The sequence below is a fragment of the Micromys minutus genome (genome assembly GCF_963924665.1).
Source record: "Micromys minutus genome assembly, chromosome: 2".
NCBI classification, from domain to species: Eukaryota; Metazoa; Chordata; class Mammalia; order Rodentia; family Muridae; genus Micromys; species Micromys minutus.
The window spans coordinates 51544472-51562950 of record NC_137971.1 but is presented as its reverse complement, the minus strand read 5'-3'; the positions used below and the strand labels follow the sequence as shown (position 1 = coordinate 51562950).

The window sequence follows — 18479 nt, the reverse complement described above, 5'->3', positions numbered from 1 at the left end:
TTAGCTCTTGGAGAGTTTAACAGCTGCTGCGCAATCATCTCCTTACCACCGCCCCTCCCCACACACCGCGGCAGGTGCATCCTCTGTGGGAAGAGAGGGACGGCCCATAGGCGGTGTCTGGGACTTGGTCCCTTTTCCGGTGTCGCCCTCCACGCCTCTCTTCCCAGCGCTGTATCCATACTAGGTCAGCGGCCAGCTTAGTTGATCGAGGGCGGGGCGTCCGTCTGGGTGGGGCCCACCGGGTCAGGGAGTCGGTACTTGGACCGGATCCTCCCTGACCACGGAGCTTCCACACTGTCTGGGGAGGGTCCAGAGAAGGCTTGGCGCCTTCTTGGCTCCGCCCCTAGCCCCGCCCCACTGCGGCGTTTTAGGGTCTCTTAGCAGGTGGCTAAAATAAATTTAAAACCAGGGGCGTGTTAGGGCTTAGGGCATTCGCAGACCGTTTAGGCGAGAACCGTGGTATATTCTCTGTTTTGGAAAAACCGAAGTCTATATGGGGCTTCGTCTGAGCCTCACATAACCGGGATTGAAGTGCTGAGGACTGCTTCCCTCGCCCAAGACAAGGAAGGGCAATCTTCGGAAGGGGTTTTGGGGCCCTGGGTTTCACAGTGAGTCTAAACGGCCGGAAACTGTTACCTATTTCTAGGCTAGCTTGTGAGGGACCCCAACTGCTTGTGACTGCCCCTCCCAAGTTCCTCTTCGCCTGGGCCCATGCATCCAAGGCTTCCAGTTCTGAAATTACAAAGCACCTACCCAATTTGTAGATGCCCCTTTCTCTCTTGCCCAGTGGGGTGTCCCTCGCCCCATCTCCACACATTGAGCCTGGGTCCCCAGGGAGCCTCGTGTTCGTTCGTTCGTTCATTCATTCCTCGCTCTTTGAGGCTCCACTCGACCAAAACCAGCTCTCATTCTGTCCCAGCCCCTCCCCCAGGGCATCGCAAGGACCCGCAGCCCCACGCCTGCGACCTCCACCACGCCTGGGCCTCCGCTGCCCGCAGGAAGACTCCGGGGCCCGGGCAGGGTGAACCCCGTGGGAACGGTTTGTCTCGAAAACAGGAACCCGGACGGGGGGCTGGGCGGGGCGCCCCTTCCCCACCGCAGTCCACTTCCTGCCCCTCCCGGCTTCCTTCGTGCGACACCCAGGCGGGGCGCAGAGCCCGGGGGTGTCTCGGTGGGGGAGGGCTGCTGCACGCGGTCCCCACGCCACCAGTGGCGCAGCCCCCCGCCCGCGACGAAGCGCTCTGGGGCGGCAGGGGAGGGGTTAAGCTGCTGCAGGGCCCGGCCCGCGCGGGTCCAGAGGGGGAGTCCCCGGTGGAGGAGGCGCGACGCGGGGTGCAGGGGCGGGGAGGGGGCGGGGCGGCAGGGCACTGGGCCGCGGCGCTGAGAGCGGGCGGGAGCCGCAGCCGCAGCGAGGCCGGCGGGCGGGAGCGCACGCAGGTGGCGCGGGCCGGGCAGGGTTCGGGCTCCGCGTTGCGGGTCCCAAGAGTGAGTGAGCGAGCACGCGCGCGGGCGGGGCGTGGGACATAGAGGGTGCGGCCCCTAGGGATCTCTTAGGGGCAGGCTGGCAGGGACTGCGGGTGGGTGGGGAATCTGCGGTCCTGGGTGGGACAGAGCTTTCGGAGGGGATAAAGCATTTAGAGTCACCCGCAGGAGAGGGGCGTCCGTGGCATACCGGTGCTCGCCTGACACGTCTCTCTCTACCAGCTGGGCTCTTCCCTGCAAGTCCCCATTTGACAGATGGGAAAATTGAGGTTCAGAGAGGCTAAATGATTCTCAAGGTCACCCAGCAAGGAAGCAGCAGTCAGGAGGGAATGACTCTGAGAAGTCCTCAGGAGGACTCCCTAATGTGGGGGAGTTTGTGTAAGGGCGAGGTCCCTTTCCTTGGGGCAAGGTTCTGGCGAGGTCCAGAAATGTAAGGAACCCCAGGCTCTGGAGCTGTGTGCCCTGGAGCCTGGTTGAAGGGGGATGGGCGGCAGAGTGGGTGTGTGCGCAACCACGGGGGTATGTGGATGCGTGTGGGAGTGTACATGCGTGGAGATGCACTGTCTTTGCGTGTATGCACACGTGTTCAGATGTCAGAGCTACTGTGATCAAGGGATCAGAGGCTGAGCTGGTTCAAGTGAACAGAAGGTCTGGGAGGTGAACTGCATTCGGGTTTGCATTCTGAAGTAAAGGTCTTGGGTATGTGTGGCTGAGGCTTTCATTACAGGTGTGTGTGCATGGGATGTGGGTGCCATTGTGTGTAATCAGGACGGGAGGTGTCTATGACCCTGGTGTGTGTGAAAAGGGTCTTCTTGCACTTAATGTAGGTCATTGACCTCCGGCAAATACCTAGTCTAGAGAATAGGTGTTTGTTCCTGCATGGGTCCCCACCGATGACCAGGGTTATTAATGGTGTCATGCAGGCCATGGCGCTAGCGGTTCCTTCTGGGCACCCTACTCGGTGCTCTCACGCACCATTTAACTATGCAGCAGGGTGGGTGGGAAGTCAGGAGCTCAGGTTGGGAAGATATATGGCAATTCTGGAAGGGCTGAGACGGGACTCCTGGGACCTTAGTACTTGTGGGTTGGGAGTCCGCGGTTCCCAGACTCTGGCTTCCCACTGACATCTCGCAGCCGCAGTGGGTTACCCCAACCCCCGCCCCAGGAATGTTCTTCTCCCTAGCCCTCCTCCCCAAGGGCAGGTCCCTGGGGGATGCTACGGCCCCGCCTCCTACTCGGGGAGCCCTGGAGGGGGCGATGTAGGCAGGACGCCTGGGTTCCCTCCTCCCTCCTTCCATCCCAGGGAGAAATTCCTCCGAGGTCCCCTCAGGCACTGGGTTCCCAAAATAACCCTGCGGGGGAAGGGAGGCTGCGAAGGGAGGGGAAGCGGGAGGAGAGCAGAGTCAAGCTGTGGGGTGCTGCAGGTGCCTGTGGGGAGCAAAGGCAAGGAGAGGAGGGCCCGCCAGGGAGCTTAGGGCACTAACTAACCCCTAGTGTCCTGGCTCGTCCCTTATTCTCGTAGAACCCTTCTACCCTCCCGCGACTCCGCGGGTGGGCCGGAAGCCTCTCAGCTAGTCCATTTCCCAACTAGCGAGTTGCACCATCCCAGCGCAGGACCGTTTAACGCCAGAGGGGCAGCAGCAGGCAACTCCGCCCCTGCCCAGCAGGGGGCGTGCCCACTCCGCCCCGTGGAGCCGCCCCCCTCAACCCCCACCCCCGCGCCTCCGCTGACTCCCACTTCTTCCAAGACAGGGGTCCGAATCGAGCGCCGTGGGAGACTCTGAGAGTATATAGCTTGGGTCAAGCCCACTGGCACCGGCAGCCATGACAAGCACTCTGGATCTGGACAAGGGTTGCACGGTGGAGGAGCTGCTCCGTGGCTGCATCGAAGCCTTTGGTGAGTTGCATACAGCACAACCAGCTGGAGCCTGAACCAGACTCCCGGCCAGGAATACCCAGGGTCCTATTTTGAAGTCTACTTAAGGAAAGCCCCTCGTCTTTGCAGAGAAGTGCCCCAATGTACCCCTTATCCAGATGTCAAGGAAGTGGGCCCGGGTTCCCAACTCTGACCTAGGAGGGGCATTATCTGTCTCCCTGGGGGATCCGGAGGAACTCTATCTCTAGCCTGGGAACTGTTTCCGGCAGATGGGGGTTGGTTTATCGGGTGAAAGGGGTGCCCCCCTTCCCCCAGCACTCAGGAAATGACCTCTGGATTCTTGACCCCGGGGAACCCAGGCTCCTTCCTCCCCAGCTGGTTCCTCTCTGGACTATGGGCTTGCTCCGAGCTCTTCTCCTCTGGATCCTGGGGTACCCCTCATCCACCCTGACTTATTTCTCAATTTCCACTCCTGGTTTAGGAGTGTTAGGATATTCAGTAGGTGGGTGGGGTTAGGAGTGCAGATCCAGGGACCTGTGATCAGACTACAGACTAAGTAAGCTTAGGTATCTGAGCCTCCAGACCAAGGGTCAGCTGGCTTTTGTTGGACTTTTGGAGCAGATGACTCCGGAAAGGTGCGAGATCCACAGCTAGTGCGCATGTTTCTCATGATGCATCCCTGGTACATACCTTCCTCTCAGCTGGCTTCGAAACTGCTCCACTTATATCCTTGGCAGGGGCGTGGCTCAGGATCGAGTGTCCACGAGCCCGTTCTGTTTGGTTTGCTCAGGATCTCAGAGCCTGGAGTGCAGGCCCTGCTTATATCTCACAATTAAAACACTGTCCAGTCTCCTTCTAGGACTTAGGTTTTGTCCTGCTCCTCCCTGAGGACTTGGACTCTTCTGTCACCAAGGCCTTGACCTCACTCCCCCCTAAGGTCTTGGATCAGCTTCTGCTCTGCCCAGAGGCCTCCTCCTGTCCTTTGAGGCCTCCTCTTCATCTATGGTGAAATCAGCCCTCTACTTCCATCTATACTGCTCCCGAAGAGTTCATATATCAATTCCCCCTCCCCCATGCATTCTCCTGGAACCCAGACTTTGGAATTCTCTTCCCTTAGGGGCGCCTCTGCCCATCATCCTAACCGTAGGTTCCAGTCTATTGTCCTTAACTCTCCTTTACCTATCAGCAATCTCGGAAGGACAACTCCAATTCTCTACAGGTGAAAACGTGTCACCTGGTCAGGTGAGTCTGGGCCCCGGACCCTCCTCTTGCTACCCTTTTGAAGCTTCATGTGGGCTTCAAGAGTGGACAGCATTTAGGGGGACCTACCATGTGGGTTTTGCCAGTGAACACTGCCCATGTGTGGAGCCAGCCTTGTTTTCTGCTGGGGGTGTGGATGGAAAAGCAGAGATCTGGGACGAAGGGCTGGGGGTTAAAGTAATGCACTTTAAGGTGCTTTAACCTCATTCTTTGGGTGTGAACAGCCCTTGTCCACATGGGATGCTGGGTGAAGGAAGGATTGCCTCAGATGTCTTTTCCTGTGCCTGCCCCACCACCAGGTACTGGATCTCGGCTTTCCCAGCAGAGTTCGACTTGAACCCAGAGCTGGCTGAACAGATCAAGGAGCTGAAGGCTCTGTTAGACCAAGAAGGAAACCGCAGGCACAGCAGCCTCATCGACATCGAGAGTGTGTGCGTGGGGGCGGAGCTCGGGGCACTGCGCATGCTACATCATACGTGCTTAATAAATGTCTGTTCAATTGAATGAGTGAGGGTCATGTCACTCTCTTGCTTTAAAACCTTCCATGGCCCCCTATCTCCTTCAGAACACCTGTCCAGCTATTAAGGCCCTTTGAGATGCCAGGGTGGCCTGACATTCCTGCCCTGTCTCCCACACACTTCATACTACGGCTCCTGGGGTTTGCTCACCATTGTCTGTCCTGCATCCTTCCTCTCATGGTACTCCCTCTTGTTGCCCTGTCTCCTTCATTCTCCCCAGACTCAGCACAAGTGTGAGCCCCTGCCCAGTGAGGGTGCTCCCCTGTTGCAGAGCAGAATTTGCCATTCTTTCCTGTATTTCCCCGAGATGCTCTATGCAGACTCCTGCCCCAGAGCTTTAGGACATGTGTGCCACCGTTTGGTGATAGTGTGTTTCTGTGTCTGTCTCCCCCAGTAGATTGTGAGCTCCTCGAGGGCAGGAACCCTGTCTTGCTCATCTCTGTATCCCAGCGCCTAGCGCAGCGCCTGGCACAGAGTACGTTGTCCATCAGTGTGTGTTGAGTGCGTGGTGAAGGGGACATGTGAAGGAGTTGCGGGGACTTGGGGATGTTAGTGCTTAGGATGGTGGCTCCTGCTGTTTAGGTCCCAAGTCAGTTTGAATGGCATGTCTGAGTAAGAGTGGGGTCACAGGAAGCAGGGTTCATCTCCAGCACAGGGCTCACTACCCCTGCCCCCCCCAGCCCCACCTACAAATGGAAGCGGCAGGTGACCCAGCGGAACCCTGTGGAACAGAAAAAGCGCAAGATGTCCCTGTTGTTTGATCACTTGGAGCCTTTGGAGCTGGCAGAACATCTCACCTACTTGGAGTATCGTTCCTTCTGCAAGATCCTGGTGTGGCCTGAAGGCTTGTGGTTGGGGTGCAGTATGGGCTGAGAAGGGAGTTCCAGAAAGGGCTAAGACTCGGGGGTGTGCTGGCTCCCAGGGATGGTTGGGTGGTTTCATCAAATGACGGCGGGAGGGTGAGCAAGGTATACAGTGATGGGACAACAGGGTACTCAGGCCAACCCTACCTGTCCCCAGTTCCAGGACTATCATAGCTTCGTGACTCATGGCTGCACTGTAGACAACCCGGTCCTGGAGCGATTCATCTCCCTCTTCAACAGTGTCTCCCAGTGGGTCCAACTCATGATCCTCAGCAAGCCCACAGCCACGCAGCGGGCGCTCGTCATCACACACTTTGTGCATGTGGCAGAGGTGCCTACCTTCCCGTGTCCATCAAGCCCCACCCTTTCTCTCCTGAAGGCCTGCTGGGTGACATGCTTCCTCCCCCATTTGCCTTCCAGAAGCTGCTGCAGCTGCAGAACTTCAACACGCTGATGGCTGTTGTGGGAGGCCTGAGCCACAGCTCCATCTCACGCCTCAAGGAGACCCACAGCCACGTCAGCCCTGACACTATCAAGGTGCCTGGTTTCGGGAGGGGCCTGTGCTTTGTAGTTACTGCCTTCCTGGAGCAGCGCTGGGGTCTATGCATGAGTGTTCTTGTCTGACAGGCTTGAAGGAGGGGGCAAGGTCTCGTAAGTGTACAGTGCAAGTGTCCGTGAGTCCCCAGGCCTGCTTGGTCCCAAAGCTCATTTCTTTTTCTTTTATTTTATTTGTGTTTTTATGGTGTGTGTGTGTGTTCACGGGTGCATGCAGGAGACCAAAGGCTGACATTTATTGTCTTCCTCCGAACTCCATCTTATCCTTTTAAAATTTATAAATTAAAAAAAAAAACAAAAAACAAAAAACATTGCTGTGTTTTAAAGGGTGATGATTGGTGACCCTGCCCACGCAGCAGGGCTCAGGATCAGAACCTCCAGGACGAGAACTTTTCTTCTCTTTCTGGCTTTACTGTGTGTTCATCCCAGAGCAAAACTCTGGGGCTTTTTGTTGTCCATTTCCACTGTTCTTGGAGTAGACACATGTGGGATTTTCTGTCACAGAAGGGGAACGAGCCCTTCTGTGAGAGATGGGAGGAGGGTCCCATCCTGTCCTGTGGTGATTATTCATTTTTATTGTCCCATGTTATTGTAAGTCTGCCCTAATTTAGTATTTGTTGTATTGTGGAACATTTGAGAGTTTTCTGTTTATAATAATCAACTTATTTGGTTGCCCATACACGGGTGTGTTCATGTGACCATGTCACAGTTTGTGCAGGGGTTTGTTTTTTTCTTTTCTGATGAGGACCCTGGAGGTTGAGGCCAGGTCTTCAAGCTTGATAGCAAGCCTTTACCAGTGATTTTGTTGGCGCTCTCCCCACCTCCTTCTCTCCCTCCTTCCATCTCTCTTTCCTTCCCTCCCTCCTCCATTCCTCTCTCCCTCCTTCTCTCCTCTCTCGTTTTCTCTTTAATTTTCTCCCTCTTTTGGATTCAGGGTATCACTGTGTAGCCGTGGCTGTCCTGGAATTCTCTATGTAGACCAGGCTAGCAGGTCTCAAAGTCACAGACATCCACCTGCCTCTGCCTCCCAAGTTCACATCAGGATCTTGTTTGTTTATTTTTTTGAGATGGGGGTCTCATAGATGGCAGGCTGTCCCCGAACTTGCTGTGACTGTATACTTCTGCGCTCTTGCCTTTACCTCTGCTCAGAGACATTCACTGCCACACCTGATTGACAGGCGCTGGAGAGCAAGCCTGGGGCTTTCTGCACAACAGGAACGACTCCCCCAACTCAACTAAGTCCCCAGATTAAGCTTTTATCTTTTTTTTTACTCCCTCCCCTCAACCACCTTTTGAGATTAGAGTTTGCTGTATAAAATCTGAACTAGCTTGGGACTCACTATGTAGATGGGGCTGGTTTTGAATTTACGGTTATCCTCCTGTGTCTGCCTCCACTGATGGGATTTCGGGCTTATGTGACCAGGCTCAGGTTAAGGTTTTTTCCATTGTTTGCCAACACAAAACACCCTGTCTAATAACATCCTTCTTGTTCAGTAGGCTGGTAAATGTTGATATCCCGTGTTCATCCCTGGTGTGTATGTATGTGTGTATGATAGATGGTCATAGTTGTTTTCTTGGACTCGTGACCTATGAGCTTTGATCCCTGGAGCTTGAGAGAGCAGTGTTGGGAGCTGATAAGGGAGACTTTGACCTTCTTGCCTTTCCTTGACCTTGCTCCCCTTCCCTTCCCACAGTTCCAGGGCTGAGGTGGGAGGGTGGTTGAGTGGTGTGTGTGAGTGACACTCTGCCTTTCCCTCCCCAGCTCTGGGAAGGTCTGACAGAACTAGTGACAGCTACTGGCAACTACAGCAACTACCGTCGAAGGCTGGCGGCCTGCGTGGGCTTCCGCTTTCCTATCCTGGGTGTGCACCTCAAAGATCTAGTGGCTCTGCAGCTGGCTCTGCCTGACTGGTTGGACCCAGGTCGGACCCGGCTCAATGGAGCCAAGATGAGGCAGCTTTTCAGCATTCTGGAGGAGTTGGCCATGGTGACCAGCCTTCGACCACCAGTGCAAGCCAACCCCGACCTGTTGAGTCTGCTCACGGTGAGCGGCTGGGCATGATGTCTGCATTTGCATCTGCCGTGGCCATGTGCTTGCTGGGTTCTGAACAAAGAGCTGAGGTTTAACTTGGGCTCTGTCTAGGACTTGCTCTGGACTATGAGGCAATCTCAAGGTTGGGCTAAGACAGAAGCCTGGGGTCTGATCTCGGGAGGTTGTTATATATGTTCATGGGCTTGGTCTGAAGCTGGGTCCTTGGTTCTAAGAGGAGCTTCTGGCAGTGGATTGTATTCAAAAGGTAGGACTAGCCTATGGATTTGTAGGTGACATGGGTGATTTCTAACATGGCCCTGGCTCCCAAGTGAAGTTCTTTTAGTATTAATTTTGTTTTTGAGACAGGATATCATTTTGTGGCCCCAGCTACTCAGACTTACTAGGGAGCCTAGGCCAACTTTGAACTCATGGAGGTCTTTAGGCCAGGTTTTGACTCTACTTCTTGGCTGATATTTTGGCAATGAGTTGTGTTTAAAGTTTGCTCCATGGGCAGGCTGCATGGAAATGGTTCAGTGTTTTCTAATCTGGCCTTTGCCCTGAGTCTAGCTTTCACATTAGGCTCTGGGCAGACTGGTAGTCCCGTAGCCCTGAGTTTGTGTCTCCTATGTGAGAGAAGAGCAGGAACCATAGGGTATGACCAGACCTATGTGTCCCAGGTGTCCCTGGATCAGTATCAGACGGAGGATGAGCTGTACCAGCTCTCCCTGCAGCGAGAGCCACGGTCCAAGTCATCGGTAAGGAAGCCCCTTCACTCCTCACTTGTACTTTAGGATCCTAGGATTCAAAGACAAATCCCCATCCACTGCACTCACCAGCGTGCCTGACAATGGAATTCTGGGAGTGGGGGTGGCTTTGGGCTGACTCTCTTTCCATTTACTGGAACCTTAGCTTCATTCCTACTCTGGCCCTGGCTCAGACCTGACCCTTTCCACAGCCAACCAGCCCCACCAGCTGCACCCCGCCTCCCCGGCCCCCTGTGCTAGAAGAGTGGACCTCAGTTGCCAAGCCTAAGCTGGACCAAGCCTTGGTGGCAGAGCACATTGAGAAGATGGTGGAGGTGAGAGGCATGGGGGCCGAGGGAATCCGCTGGAAACGGGTCTGTAAAGCTCTTTCCCCAGAGCCTTGTCCTGGGAGCCATAGTTAGTGCCAGTGCTCTGACCATCCCTAGGAGACATCGACCTCAGCCAGCTAGTTGCATTATGGGCTGGTGAGACAGGACCAAAAAGGAGCATGGGAGACATTTCTGATTCTCTTTACAATACAGAGACTGGGCTCAGAAGTTTCTTTTAATTCTCCCTCTCCTGGCCTCGTGTGTTCCTCTGTAGTCCGTGTTCCGGAACTTTGACGTCGATGGGGACGGTCACATCTCCCAGGAGGAGTTCCAGATCATCCGGGGCAACTTCCCTTATCTCAGCGCCTTTGGGGACCTGGACCAGAACCAGTGAGGAGGACAAGGGCCTGGGGGGGGGGGTGGGGTAAAGGGAAGACATCAATGCACTTCCCCCTTGGGCCCCAGTGTCCGTGTGTGTAGAGAGCCAGGCCTTGCCTGGGAAGCTGCCCATGCTGCTGTGATGTTTTGGGGTGGAGGGAAGCTGCCAGTCATAGAGGGACAGTGCTACTTTGCTAGTTTGGACAGATGGGGGAACCCCACCTGAGCCTTGCAAAGGGAACACTTTTATTGTAGAGCTCATAGCTGCCAAGAGTGTGGGCAAGTTGAGCCCCTGGGTTGCTGGCTTTAATGAATGAATAACAAAGCCTGTAATTAGCAGCACCCAGTTGCTTATCCACAATTCATATGCTGACAATTTGGAAAAACATCTGGCTCTCTGAAGCAGGTTGATTGTGCCCTCTGCAGCCATGTTTATGCCCCATTTTTGCTGAGATGACAAAAAAAAAACCAGTCAAAATTTACAGTCCATCCCAGGTCGATTTATTTTTAAATGTGACCTGTATTTCAAAAATACGGGTTTAGGGGCTGGGAATGTGTCTCAGTTGGTAGAGCATCGGTCTAGAATGTATGAAGCCCCAGGTTTCATCTCTAGAACCGACACTTTCCTGGAATCCCAGTACTGGGGAGGTAGAAGCAGGAGGGTCAGAAGCTCTGGGTCATCCATCTTTGACTACATAGCAAACTTGGAAGTTAGCCTGGGCTACATGAGGCTTGGTCTGGAAAAAAAAAGTAGGGTGGGGGTGGTGATCCCAGCACTAGTGGGGAGGGGAGGAGCAGAGGCAGGTGGACTTTGAGGATAGCCTGTTCTACATAGCCTGTTTCAACACCCCCACACCTGGCCCCCACCAAAAAGTAAGCAAATGTTCCTTTGCTCATTATGTAGACCAGGCTAGACCAGCTATTATATATATATTAGAGCTAGACCAGCTCATAATATACCTCAGGATGGCCTCAAACTCAAAGCACCCCTCCCTATTTTCCTTAGTGCTGGAATCACAGGTGTATGCCACCATGCCTGGCTGCCTCTATCCTTTTTGTGGAACCCATGTAAAATGAATGTAGATTTGATCTGAAGTGAGTTTTATCTGAAGTGAGTTTTGTGGACAAACAGGATTCACAACATGTTCACACTCGTGACTTTGCAGTTTCTGCCAGACTGCAGCAGAAGTTCCCTGTTTCCTTCTTTGGCTGGTGGCTGTTTTTGTTTTTATGTTTTTCTCTTTTTGGGCCTATTCAGTGGGATATAACTCTTTATAACCCTGGAGGCGGTAGCTTCAGGGAGCCTCTACTCTAAGACTACCTAATGTAAACTTCGACCACTGATTGGCTACCAGACCCTAGTCCCAGCTGCCTCTCATGAGTTCATGCTTTTAGCCTTGCCTCTCTGCTCCCTTCCTTTTTTAAAAAAGTTGTTTGCTTGTTTGTTTGTGACAAGGTCTCCCCATGTAGCCCTGGTTGTTCTGGAACTTGCTGTGTATGTCAGGCCAGCCTCCAACTAACTCTATAGCTGAACGTGGTGTTGAACTACTGATTCTCCTGCCTTGGTCTTCCCAGAGCTCCTCCAATGGAAGGTTTACAGTTGTATGACTCCCGAGTGCTCTCTTTGCTTCTGGAACTTGGAGATAGATTTCTATCTTTTGCAAAAAAAAAAAAAAAAAAAAAAAAGGGCGTTGAACCCAAAGCCTACGCATACCAGACAAACACTTTTATCCCTAACCCACTTCCCAGTCCTGTTTTTATGTTTGCTTTCTGTTGTATCACAAGCATCTTCCATGCAGATTCATGTAGGCGGGAACTATTTATTTATTTGGGGTTCTGGGTCTGGAGACGAGGGCTTACATGTTTTAGGAAAGCACTCTGCCACTGTGGTATCCATATTATGTCATCCTTTAGAGGACTGCACCGTGTGGCTGGCCGCCCCCTCCACCTGTGCTTCCTCCACCTGTGTGCTTGTTACTGGTCCTGAGCTTCTCGGTAATTATCCACCCCGCTGCTGGGGACGTCCTTGAATCCACGCCTTTGGGCCAGTGTTCCTGGAGGAGAAATTCCTAGAAGTGGGATCACTGGAGCCATGGCAGTGCATAGTTAGGAGGGAGAGACTGCCAACCTGACCTCGGAGGAGGTTGTACCAGGTTGCTCCCATCAGCCGTGCCCAAGTGTCTGTGTCTCAGACGCCTTGCCAAGAGCAGCGGCTGTAATAAGCCGCACAGTTCTGCCAGTTGAGTTGGAAAATGGTGTCCTTGCTAATTTGCATTTTCCCAGTTCAACCGGGGGACTATCTATTCACATGTTTATTGGCCACTTATATTTCTTCTGTTAATTGTTCATATTCTTTGTCTTGTCATCCTGCTGGGTTTGTGCGTCTTCTCGTTGATTTTTAGGATCTGTACTGATGGATATTAACCCTTTGCTGTTGCGCATGTTCGCAAATATCTTCTTCCTGTCTGTCACTGGTGTTGTCTTTTTTCATATAAAATTTTTTTTTAAAGCTTTGTGTGTTTGATATGTCAGCCTTCCTTTGGTGCTTTTTTGGATTTGTATGGTGTGTAGAAAGGCCCCCTGCTCAAGATCACGGGACGATCCCAGGAAGATCAGAAGTTTAAAGTCAGCCTCAGCTACAGGAGACCAAGTCTCAACAAAAAGTAGCAAGGCAAAAAAATGGCTCAGGCTTTTAATCTCAGCACATGGGAAGCAGAGGCAGGCAGATCTCTGGGAGTTCTATCCTGGCTAGAAACATAGGGAGTTTCAGACTAGCCAGGCCTACACATAAGGAGAGTTTGTCTCCAAAAATAAACAAGCAAACAAACGGAAATCGGGGGTGGGGGATGGGTGGTGGGGGTGGGGCGGTAATCTCAAAATGTAAAAAATAGAAAAAAAAGAAGTGACTGAGGACCAACCTGGACATTTTATATGCATTTTTTCCTTTGACCCTCAACAATATACAAAGCACAGGTGATAGGCTTATAACCATGTGGATATAAGGTGATGGATTAGTCAGCAGATGGGAGTGGTCAGTTTTTCTAAGTAGTCTCCATAGCCCCGGAACTCACTATATAGACCTGGCTGGCCTTGAACTCTCATCAAAGGCATGCACCATCGTGACCAATTAGAGCTGGGATCTAAATGGAGATCTATGCCTAGAAGTCACATTCTGCCATCTAAAATACTAAATGAAAGGGGGCCCTTGGGATGCTGTGGTCTGGAGGAAGCTCAGGACCACAGGCGCAGCTAGCTGCTCCAGAGTACCCCAATTCTCAGGCGCCCTGCAGGTACAGCATAGCACACTGCAGGAACCGGAGACTCCGAGCATCTTTTAGCTGACACCCCATCTGCGAGATTCCCATTGTCCTGAGGAAGAAACTATAGGGAAATTACTCATACTAGTTAGTGGCAGATGTTCCCTGCATGGAAGGTTCAAAGTCACCCAAAGTCACAAGCTGGGTGGAGACCTTTTTCTCCGCCCGTGGGATTAGGGAGGCTGGCCTTTGCCCCATGGAAGACCCTAGCTGAGGTGCCTGCACGCCCACCAGGGATGGCTGCATCAGCCGGGAGGAGATGATCTCCTACTTCCTGCGCTCCAGCTCGGTACTGGGAGGCCGCATGGGCTTTGTACACAACTTCCAGGAGAGTAACTCGCTACGCCCGGTCGCCTGCCGCCACTGCAAAGCTCTGGTGAGCTCCCCGCTACCCAGACTTGCAGAGCCTCCATCCATCCCTCCAGACCTGGCCTGCCAGCTCATGCCCCGCCCTTCTGCTGGCCCACCCCATCTATACCGGAACACCAGCCAACTCGCAAAACACCTAGAACTCAGGCCCTGTCTTCCGGACCTATAAAAAAACCCTAACCCCCAAGCATGGCCCCCTTCTTTATTGCAGATCCTGGGTATCTACAAGCAGGGCCTCAAATGTAGAGGTAAGATAAGATGAACCGGATGGCTTCGCTGCTGGATCAAGCTTTGAGGGTGGGGTAGGATGGGGGGGGGTTTATTTTGATGGCAGCAATTTCCAGGATGTGAAGTACATTGTAACCAGAGAGGCATCCTGACTGACAGGAGGGGGTTATCTTTGAAGAGGCTGTGATGAGCCAAGCGGCCTAGGAAAAGAAACTTTGGAGAGGGCATAGTCCGGGTATTAAATTGACATGAAGAAAACAACTTGGGAGGCTTGTAGTTTGATGGGGGGTGGTCGCTCAGGAGAACAGAAGGAGCAGAGGCCTGAGGGACTGACCGGAGAGCTTTCTGACCCATAGCCCTTGCTGGGCTCCCTTCTTCCCTTCCTCAGCTTGTGGTGTGAACTGTCACAAGCAGTGCAAAGACCGCCTGTCCGTGGAGTGTCGCCGCAGGGCCCAGAGTGTGAGCCTGGAGTGCTCTGCATCCTCTCCCTCACCCACGCACACCCACCACCGGGCCTTCAGCTTTTCCCTGCCTCGCCCGGGCAGGCGCAGCTCTCGGCCTCCAGGTAAGAGGGCCTCCAGGAAGGACTATTAGCTTATCAGGATGCTGGCTGGTTCAGACATTATATTCTATTTTTACTTTATTTTCAATTTCTTTGGTGGGACTATAAAGGATTAGATCGGCAACAATACCAGAAAGTTCCTAAAGAGCTCCTGACTTTCTGTGGGTGGGGTAGAGGGAGGCCCTAATTTACTTTAGAGATAGGGTCTTACTATCTTACCCTGGCCAGCTCTGCTTCCCAAGTACTGGGATTAAAGGCATGCACCCTAATTTCAAAGAAGCTTTAGGATCCTGGCTGTACTTCTGTTTTGTAAGGGGTTTGGCACCCCACCAGCCATTTGCAATTCTCTTTCTGCCTGCCATGATAAAAGTCCCTTCCCCAATAACCTCTGGGATTCTCTTGGGGTCTCTGTTGGTTTTGATCAGTTTGCTGAATGATGATTTGCCAAATGATTATTTTCCCCGAGGACAGGTAAACTGAGGTCCAAGGCAATTTGACCACAATCATTTTGGGTTGGCGTAAGTCCTCAGAAATAGAAAAGAGAAAACCATTTGCAGTTAGTCTTCAGACGTGCTGGGCTCTAAACTGTGCAGTATACACAAAATCGACATTTAAGCAAACTGCACCGGCAGAGAGTGGCTGTGGGAAGAGAGAAATGAAGAATAAACCTCAAAACCTGGGTTGTTTGGTCACTCTGAGAATTGATTTCTGGAGGGTGGGTCTGCTTCCAGGATGAGGAAGGGATGGGAGCCTCCCATGATAGATGTCTGCTGGAGTCCCAGAGGCCCAGGGTCCCAGGGTCAGGTTTGTGCACAACTCTCCCATCCCTCTCCACAGAGATCAGGGAAGAGGAGGTACAGACAGTGGAGGATGGTGTGTTTGACATCCACTTATAAGATGGTGAGTCCCCCCTTTGCAGGCTAACATCAGGGTTCCCTGACAGAGGTCTGGGTGGCTTATTGGAAGGGCCTGGGCAGGTGGGCCATCTGACAAGGAGTTTCTCATAACTTCTGTTTTTTGTTTTGTTTTTTCCTTTTTCTCTTCTCAGCTGTGGCTATCAAGGACTCATTCCTGCCTTGGAGAAAAGACTTGGATCTCAGTGCAGGGAGCCAGGGATTCCGGGGCAGGAGGTTGGGGCTGAGGGTGGGGGGTTGAGGGTGGCATGCATTGAGAAGAGGGCCAGGGCTGGCGTCCCTAAGGTTGTACAGACTCCTGTGAATATTTGTATTTTCCAGATGGAATAAAAAGGCCCGAATAATTAACCTGAGCCATCAGCCTAACACCCTCAGATGCTGTACTTCTAACTATACTGTTGTGGTCTAGAATTCATAGGATGGATAGATTGGAACTGGTAGTGGTGGTGGGGTTGTGATAAGGTTTTAGAAGCAGAAAACCTCAGAACACAAGACTCTTGGGAGGAATGGGAGGAGTACTGAATCTTGGGGACCTGAGCCTTTGCACCCTAGAATTGCTGCTACTGGTACAACTAGAGCTTGCACCATAAGCAAGATGCTCCTGCCTTCTGGATAACCTTTTAGGCCTTGGTTGAATACCCACTGACAGGACTAAATGGTGGAGGAAGAGGGCAGCCCAGGGTACTGGCTGTGGAACAGAGCCAGGATGGGTGGGGACAGCCAGAAGCTGGGGCTTGTGTGCCTCAGGGTGGGGGCTGAGATCTTGGTCATGCAGCCTCCTGGCCTGGTGCTGCCGCCAGCCGGAAGGACAGCGACTTCCAGAGGAAATGCATATTGATCCTGCTCAGCTCCGGAGGCCTCTCCTAACCCAGCTTGCTCTTCCCCTCTGAGCTGGCAGCACTGGGGAACTTGGGGAGGGGGGATGTGTCACCACTAACTAAGGCCAAGGCCATTTCTAAGACTGCTTTGGGACAGGAGGGTGGTCTATGGGAATTTTCTAGAGGATCTAGAGCCTGACCCAAATGTTGCTAAGGTCAGGGGGAGCAGGTAGCAATGCTGAGAATGGGAGCTACACCCCAGATTTCCACACTGCAGGGTGCCTTACAGCAGCTGTTGGATTGTTCTGGGGCATTGAAAAAGAGCACCCTAAATCCCTACTGTACACCACACTATTTTACAGACCTGGCGGTAGCCTCTACTCTCTTCAGACTGCACTGTCCCAGAGTCTCCAATTCCTGCCTGTCTCTACCGTTTTGACTTTAATTCCCCTGGTCTTCTAGTCCTTATTTTGGGTCACCTCATTCTCCTGCCCTGTCACAAGGATCAGTTTCAGTCCTGTCCCTTATTGAGTCCCCTACACTGCCTCTCCTTCTGTCCTCAGCCCCCTCCTCCTCTTCCCCCTCTCGAGGCTGTAATATCCGTTTCACGATTTGGGGGCTGAGTTGCTATAACAACAGACGGCGATTGTGTTGTGAAGAGCAGCTCGCTCCTGCTCTGCCAGCCTGCCTCCCGCTGCCTCCATCCCTGCAGCCTGGTCGGCTCCCCAGCTCACCCCCAGCCCCAGCTTGGCCTCTTCCCAGTGTATGGTGTCACCTGATGCTCATCTTTGCCTCATCTGGGATGTGACCTGTACCTGTCTTTCCACTGTCATTCAAATGTGTCATGACTGGGTGTCTGGGCCTCGAATGGTGTGTGCCTAAGCATATGTGTGTGGGACCTACACCTGTAATTGCCAGGTTTTCTCTCCCTATGTGTCCCTGTTGGCCTGTGTACCTGCTTAGAGGGCTGTTTGCTTTATGCTTCCCACCAGTGCCCACATTGGGTGTGAACCTATGTATCTGAGGGGTGTGTTTTGAAGTGGTGGGGCCCAGCTACCATGAGGGACCTGAATCTGGGACCTTCCTTGTAGAGAGGGGCAGGGAGCTGTAGCAGAAGCCAGTGACCTTTCGTGCCCTTCATGGGGAAAGCTGAAGGTAGGGACGGGAGAGCAGTGCTCACCCTGCCTCCTTCCCCACTTAGACTCCTCGGGTTTGAGCCTTGTCACTAGGTCACTGCACCTGCGTGTCTGTCCCTCTGCATTGTGGTGTGTGTATGTGTGAGTGCAGCCTGCAGGAGGAGGAACAGCAGATGGGTGGGGCAGTGGGCTGTGGGGGGGTCAGAGAGGCCCTGACTCAGCAGTTCCTGTTCTGCCTCCTCCACTGGCCTTGGCAAGGAGGGGTGCAGCTTGAGGGTCTCTCCAAGGTCAGAGTAGGCCCCTAGTCTGAGATGTTGCTCAGGAATCTCCCTTTCCACTGCCAAGAAATACCCTCTGCCGTTAGGTCTCCTGTCCCTCTTCCAGGCTGTCAAAGGAGGTCCTCTCTAAGGGGGGCGTGGGGTGTGTGTGCGTCCACATTCATTAACTCAGGAATCTACTGCTCTGCAAAGTACCTTCCGATGGCCAGGGTGACTTCGTGGGTAGGTCCCCTGTGAGTACCTTGGGTGTGTTTGCCCTTGATTGTGCAGGTACCTGTGTGTGCACAAGTATGTAGGTTCTTGAGGGTGTGTGTGTGCTTTCCCCCTGGTGACTTACCACGGTGGGGCATCTCTGCAGTGTCCTTTTGTGTCTCTTGGAAACGCTGGGCACACACGGGTGCATGGCTGTATGCCCCCATGTGTATCTGCATACATTAGTGGGTGGATGTGTGTTCTTGCATATTGCCTCTGGCTAAGGAAATGCCAACTGCTACCAGCTGTGCAGATCACAGGCCCTATAACCAACATCAGGGGCCTGGAGAGAAGTGCCAAATGGCCTGCCACACACCCATGGCCACACCCACGCCCACACACTGCCTCATCGAGAAGCCCTGTGTCCAACTTAGCTAATGGTATACACACCTAGGCGCTGGATCTACCTTTTCTGGGTGGAATAAGTGAAGAGGGGTGTTCCCTCCTCACACTCTGAGCAAACACGGTGATGCAGACATTCTTACTGCAGAAGACCTGCACCCCAGGACCACACTCTTGAAACACAGCTAGGGGTAGGAGCTCGAAGGGAGGATTTTACTAGACTTGCA

General features: G+C 53.1%; 1 protein-coding gene across 5 annotated transcripts; it reads left to right on the top strand.

Moving 5' to 3' along the window:
• Positions 1–47: 47 nt before the first annotated feature.
• Positions 48–15648, top strand: RASGRP2 (RAS guanyl releasing protein 2). 5 transcript variants are annotated; one of them, XM_080913496.1, is made up of 17 exons: positions 48–184; positions 3235–3379; positions 3980–4082; positions 4538–4600; positions 4918–5049; positions 5817–5967; positions 6157–6330; positions 6420–6536; positions 8317–8598; positions 9264–9341; positions 9542–9664; positions 9933–10048; positions 13588–13729; positions 13934–13970; positions 14339–14515; positions 15350–15412; positions 15561–15648. In XM_080913496.1, exons 2-16 carry the CDS (start codon positions 3307–3309, stop codon positions 15406–15408), a joined length of 1827 nt encoding a protein of 608 aa, XP_080769622.1. In that variant the 5' UTR covers positions 48–184; positions 3235–3306; the 3' UTR covers positions 15409–15412; positions 15561–15648. The 5 variants fall into 5 exon arrangements, with proteins under 5 accessions (XP_080769622.1, XP_080769623.1, XP_080769624.1 ...); XM_080913497.1 differs by having other exon boundaries at positions 114–1039; XM_080913498.1 differs by lacking the exon at positions 48–184 and adding an exon at positions 1358–1485.
• The last annotated feature ends 2831 nt before the right edge of the window (positions 15649–18479 follow it).

Coding starts and splice junctions, on each gene's coding strand:
- RASGRP2 (XM_080913496.1), top strand. CDS start 3,307: ATGACAAGCACTCTGGATCTGGACAAGGGTTGCACGGTGGAGGAGCTG. Junction 4,601..4,917: donor AAAACGTGTCACCTGGTCAG/GTGAGTCTGGGC, acceptor CCCCACCACCAG/GTACTGGATCTCGGCTTTCC. Junction 10,049..13,587: donor GGGGACCTGGACCAGAACCA/GTGAGGAGGACA, acceptor CACGCCCACCAG/GGATGGCTGCATCAGCCGGG.